We start from the raw sequence: 6,000 nt of genomic DNA on the forward strand, positions 1-6,000 counted from the left end.
CCAGGGGAAAAGGGCTATAGACTCAGTGGACCAAATTTTGACCTCTCCTATCTTCTGAGAAAAACAAGAAAATAAATCGACCTGGACGTTAGAGGGTCAGTGTTAGACAATGTGTTAGAGGGTCAGTTTCAAATTTGATTGATATTTATTTCTTGAAAGGTTTCACTTTGATACCATTTCCAAATTCCAAAGAAATTTATCATTACATTCCCATGCTAAGTATTTTTGAAAAATATTTTATGGAGAAAAATTTCTCGACAGGGATTTTAAAAAATGATACAGTTGGGGTCTCAGGCTCCATCCCCGGTGTCTCCATAGCTGCCAATTGTGAATTTAAAAGAGAAAGGCCCTGGAGACATTTCACCAGATCCCTGCTGTCCCGATTGTGGATAGCTGGGTAAGTTACATCTGACAGGGATAAATCGTTGATCCTGAGAACATTACAACACAGAAACAGGACCTCCTGGTTTGTGCAGAAGTATTATCGGCAGCACGGTTACAGTATCAGTTAGAGTAACCCCGTTACAGCATCAATGAACTGGGTTCGAACCAGCGCTGTCTGCAAGGAGATCGTACGTCCACCCCGTGTCTGCGTGGATTTCCTCTGGGGGTCTCCAGATTCCTCCCACCCCTCAAAATGTACTGGGATTGTAGGTTAATTTGGTCACACGAGCTTCTGAGCCGTAACTGTACTGCATATCTACATTTCTTTTCCTAATGCCTGGGTCCACTGATCTCTCTATCTTCAGTCAGGCCCATTACTCAAATCAAAAGATATTGTGAGGCTAGACAGCAAGTATGGGGTGCGTATTGAATTGTGGCGATATTATAACTGTCATTCATGCAGCTCAGACCTGGGTTCAACGGCATGATTTATTTGAGTCAGAGAAATTCAGAACCAGGGTCTGTAGATAAGAGTAGAAAGGGGCTATTCAGCCCATCGAGTCTGCCCCACCCTTCAATCATGAGCTGATCCATTTTTCCTCTCAGCCCCATTGCCCTGGCTAATCAAGAATCTATCAGTCGCTCCCTTAAATGCACCCAAGATGTAGCGGGATGGTTAGCAACACTATTTCGGTGCCAGAAATACTGGTTCGAATCCAACACTGTCTGTAAGAATTTGTACATTTTCCCCTTGGCGGCATGTGTTTTCTCCGGGTGCTCCAGTTTCCTCCCATCCTTCAAATGTAACGGGTTGTAGGTCAATTGGGTGGCATGGCTCATGGGCCAGAAAGGCCTGTTACCATGCTGTAGGTCTAAAATTTTTAATTTAAACTGCCTGTGGCCACTCTATTCTAAGCTGACACCCTTCAATCCTGATACCCTCAGGTATCAAAGGTTATGGGGAGAAGGCAGGAGAGTGGGGTTGAGTGGGAGGATGGATCAGCTCAATGGAGGAGTGGACTCAACGGGCCAAATGGCCTACATCTGTTCCTATATCGTGGTCTTAAATGTCCCTATTGCACCAGCCTCCTCTACCATCCCTGGCAATGCATTTCAAGCGCCCATTACTCTCAGTGTAATAAGACTTGCCCCTGACATCTCCCCTAAACTTTCCTTCCCTCACCTTGTACAAGACCTCTGGTGTTTGCTACTCTCGTCCTGGGAAAATGGTCTGGCTGCCTCTCATAAACCTGTAGATCTCTATTAAGTCTCCTCTCACCATTCTTTGCTCCCATCTCTGCTAACCTTGCCTCATAAGACACATGTAAAATCCTGTTGTAATTTTGGATAACTTTTTTCACCATCTACTCTACCAATTTTAAAGTTATCACCGGGCTGAGGAACAGCTTCTTCCCACGGGAAGTGAGAATGGTGAACGACCAAGGGAACTGCTCACACTGACCCTCCGAGACTCTCATATTCATGCAACAATATTTATTACTATTTGTCTGGTTGTGTCCATTGCGTTTTGCACAGACCAGAGCACACTGTTTCGTTGGATTGTACTTGTACAATCAGATGAAAATAAATTTGACATCAGCAAACCTATTAACCACGTTAACTACACAGTAATCTGTATTAACAACTTGGAGATGAACAACTGTGGACCCAGTACCTCTGGTAGCAGACTTCCAATCTCAAAAACGACCCTCCATTACCACCCTCTGACTCCTGCCTTCAAGGCAATTGACGAGCTCATTCTGGATGTTATCTAACTTCTGCATCAGTCACCAAGCAGTAATTTGTCAAAAGCCATGTAGACCATCATCCTGCCCTGATCAATCCTTGGTTATCTCTTCAAAAGAGCCAATCAATTCTCTTTTTCCAGACTGCACAATTCAGGTACGTTCCCACATTTTGTTCATTCCTTTATGAAGATCTCAAGCCCAAAATGTTGGTTACTGATCTTTATCTTTACTACATAAGGTACACTGTTTGACTTGCTGAGTTTCCCCAAGCATTGTGTTTTAACAATATTTAAATAGTTAGTTATCATATTGCATTCAGATACAACATTTCCCTAGAAGTTCATGAAGGCTCCTGAGACTAACAAAAGGACCTTTACTGCTACCCTGACTGAGGTTAATGAACCTCGCCCTGTTTGTCAGCACGTGCGTCTTGTCTTGTACAGCAGCACTCAAATATTAATATGGAATGGTTTGTGCAACAGTTGGCCCAATGTTAAGACAGAGCCCCAGTGAGTGGGGTTTCTACACTCTCCCTGTGACCACCGAGGTTTCCTCTGTGTGCTCCAGTTTCCTCCCACTTTCAAAAGAGATAAGGGGCTAAAAGGTTCATTGGTCACATGGGTGGCAGTGGAGGGGGCTCATTACTGTGCTGGATCTCCAAATTCTAAAACTAAATTAAGTGCAAGATTTGCAATCCAGGACAGGCATCAAGATTAAAAGATTGTTAAAATGATTTCATCCAGGTGGAGTGGTTGAAAAACAATAGCTTTGGAGGTGCAATGGTTTGGACGATTGATATGGATGATTACGAAGGCACATCCTGCAACCAAGGAAAATTTCCCCTTATAAGCAAACTGAATGCTGTGCTTTCCTCAGATGCTGAGCCCAAGGAATATTTATCAGGTAATTAAAATGCATTTAAAATAACTTTTCAAAGCAAGATTTTCAATATCAAATGCTTCAAGCCAGAGGGGCAGTAAGAGACATAGATAAGATCAACAATTATGCTCCCCGCAGAGTGGAAATGTTAAATGTCAGAGGGCATAGGGTTAAGGTGAGAGGGAGAAAGTTTATATAAAATTTATGGGGCAAATCTATAAATACATTTTCTTTTACACACGGAGAGCGGTAGATGGCTCGGAACCTTTGCTATAGGAAGTGTGCAAGCAGACATGAGAAAAGTTTTATTTGATGGGGATAGATAGAGTAAATGCAAGTAGGCTTTTTCCATTGAAGTTTGGTGAGATACAAACCAGAGAACATGGGTCAAAGGGGAAAAGTTTAGGCGGAAACATAAGGGAGAACTTCACTGGTGGGAGTGTGGAACGAGCTGCCAGGTGAAGTGGTGAATGTGGGCTCAATTTTAACATTGAAGAAGAATTTGGACAGGTACACGGATGGGAGGGCTATGAACTGGGTGCAGGTCAGTGCCACTAGGCAGAATAATAGTTCAGCACAGATTAGAAGGGCTGATGGGCCTGTTTTCTGTGCTGTAATATTCAATGGTTCTATGCTTGAGGGGTATTTAGACAGTCATGTGAACAGACAAAGGAGGAGATGTTAATTAGTAGCTCTGAAGGGTATATAGAATGGGTCAAAATCTCTATGTAGACAAGTCAATAAGTGGAGGGCGATAACTCAGTAGCGAGATTAAGGAAAAGGACATTTTTTCACCTGCTGAAATAATACTTTGATTGATATTATATAATGAGAAAATTTACATTGACAAAGGCAGACAGTCAGCCCCTTCTACAGTGCAACATTCAGTTCCGTCATGGAATGGAGCCGGAACTCCTCCTGACTCAGGGGAAAGAGTGCCTAAATGTTGGAATAACTCAGAATATTGGAGAAATTCACTGGCTGAAAGGGTGTAAAAGCAGAGGAGCACATTATACTTAAGTAGTACTTGAGGGAAGAGGATGTGCAAGACTCACAGGACTACTTACCAGGAGACTAAGTAGCTCCGAGCTGGTTTGCAAATGTATGATAGATTTTTGATGTCATAACTGTCCATGGCCTGGACGTTGTGGTCAGCCGCACACAACTGACCAAAGAACACACTGAGCCAGTGTGAGGCCTAGTGACACAACAATGCTGGCATGCATACAAAAATGGGAACCCCAAATATGCTTTCTCTTCCACACGTGGGAACTTCCTGCAATGACAAGAGCATGGACTCAGGTCAGGAGAGGCACCTTGGTTCTGAGATTAAGTTTGCACTCTCTTGCTTCTGATAATGAAAGCCAAGGAATACTGTATCTGCCCTTGTCTAGGACATCTCTATATAGGGCGACTCCTAGAATTTCCACCTAAAATGTTGGTTTTGAGCCATCCCCCTAAATCTGACATTTACTGCTGGCCAGTGGATGCTGTTTAAAGCAAATCAAAACATGTTAAAAACAAATGATCATTTAAAGGTTTAGATTCTCTTTGGAGATTTTAAAATAAACCACTGTTGGCTCCTGTATCAGGCCATTTAAAGTCTGTGCAGAGCTGACGGCAGTCGGGCTGAGTGGATGGACCTCGCGGAGGCGCGCTGAAACTCCACAAATAACTAACGGGGCACGTGCGAAATTGTATTGGAGCTGGCGAGAAGATGGTGATAGTGTTGCCACCTTGTCAGCAAGGTAATAATTTTAGATTTTTGTATAGGACGACCCATTTGAAGGTGAAAATTTCAAGTTTCATGGATTGTCCTATACAACGGCATATATGGTCATTGCAGGCCGGAAGATACCGATGGCCGCTCAAGCATGGAGTTAATCGTGTTGCCGGTTCTTCTTTCAGCCGCAGCAACACCTTCGCCCACTGCCACGATACCAGATTCGCAGCCTTCCTCCTCGTGTCCCAACATGGAATTTTGTCAAGGCAAAGAGAATGGGAACTACGCAGTTGAGTGTGCAGCGGACAGCTTCTACCAGTGTACCGACAATGACACTGACGTTCTGACCTGTCCCAGAGGCACTTCCTATAATGCTGTTGGAGACCAATGCGTCTGGCCACCCAGATTATTTCCAGCAATCAATTTGGCAGACAATAACTTTTGCAAAGGCAAACCAAATGGTGTTTATGCAATCCCGGTTCCCTCATATTATAAATGCAAGGACAAACAAACACGCATAAAGCTGTGCCCTTCTGATCAACTCTATGATGCAATCACCAGGAAATGCATCACAAATACATTTAGCGACTATGACGTGGCCTTTTGCAGTAATAACGAAGATGGTACTTTTCCTGTTCCTGGCAAGCCATCCAAATTTTACCACTGTTCTAACCAGGATACCAATATAGGGAGCTGTCCAAAGGGGAGTGTGTACAATAAGTTCTGTAAATGCTAGATCTGGCTTGATGCAGAAACAAAACTCATTTGAACTATTAAACTGATTTATTAGATGACACTAATATTGTGCAGAAGCATGACAAATGGAATACTTCTTGCCGCTGAGATGCTTTGTTAGAAATTCTGAATCTCGTTGACAATGGGAAGGCACAGCACACAGTGGATAGGTCCTCACCTATGACCCTATCAGCCTCTTCATGCAACATATCATTCTCCGCCATTTCTGCCACCTGCTATGTGGTCCACCATCAGACACATCTTCCCCTCTCTGCCTTCCGCAGGCACCAGTCCATCCCTGACTCCTTCGTCCACTCCTCCCTCCCCACCAAATCACCGCCTTGGCACCTACCCTTGTGACTGCAGGAGATGCTCCACTTGCGCCCACACCTCCACCCGGGGCCCCAAACAGTCCTTCCAAGTGAAGCAATGCTTCGCTTGTGAATCTGCGGGGGTCGTCTACTGCATCCAGTGCTCCCGTTGTGGCCTCCTCTACGTCAGAGAAACTGGGCACAGGGTGGGAAGTCACTT

The 6,000-nt window shown here is 44.1% G+C and overlaps 1 protein-coding gene across 3 annotated transcripts in view; it reads left to right on the forward strand.

The window, feature by feature from the left end:
* Nucleotides 1–5,530, forward strand: part of LOC138765231 (acidic mammalian chitinase-like) — a 29,050-nt gene extending 23,520 nt beyond the window's left edge. For all 3 annotated transcript variants that reach the window (XM_069942213.1, XM_069942212.1, XM_069942211.1), the window contains 2 exons: nt 2,876–3,035; nt 4,920–5,530. In XM_069942213.1, the coding sequence (XP_069798314.1) occupies nt 2,876–3,035; nt 4,920–5,470 (711 nt within the window). In that variant the 3' untranslated portion in view covers nt 5,471–5,530. The remainder of the gene's footprint in view (nt 1–2,875; nt 3,036–4,919) is intronic.
* Nucleotides 5,531–6,000: the final 470 nt, after the last annotated feature.

Source organism: Narcine bancroftii, chromosome 5 (genome assembly GCF_036971445.1).
Source record: "Narcine bancroftii isolate sNarBan1 chromosome 5, sNarBan1.hap1, whole genome shotgun sequence".
Lineage (NCBI taxonomy): Eukaryota > Metazoa > Chordata > Chondrichthyes > Torpediniformes > Narcinidae > Narcine > Narcine bancroftii.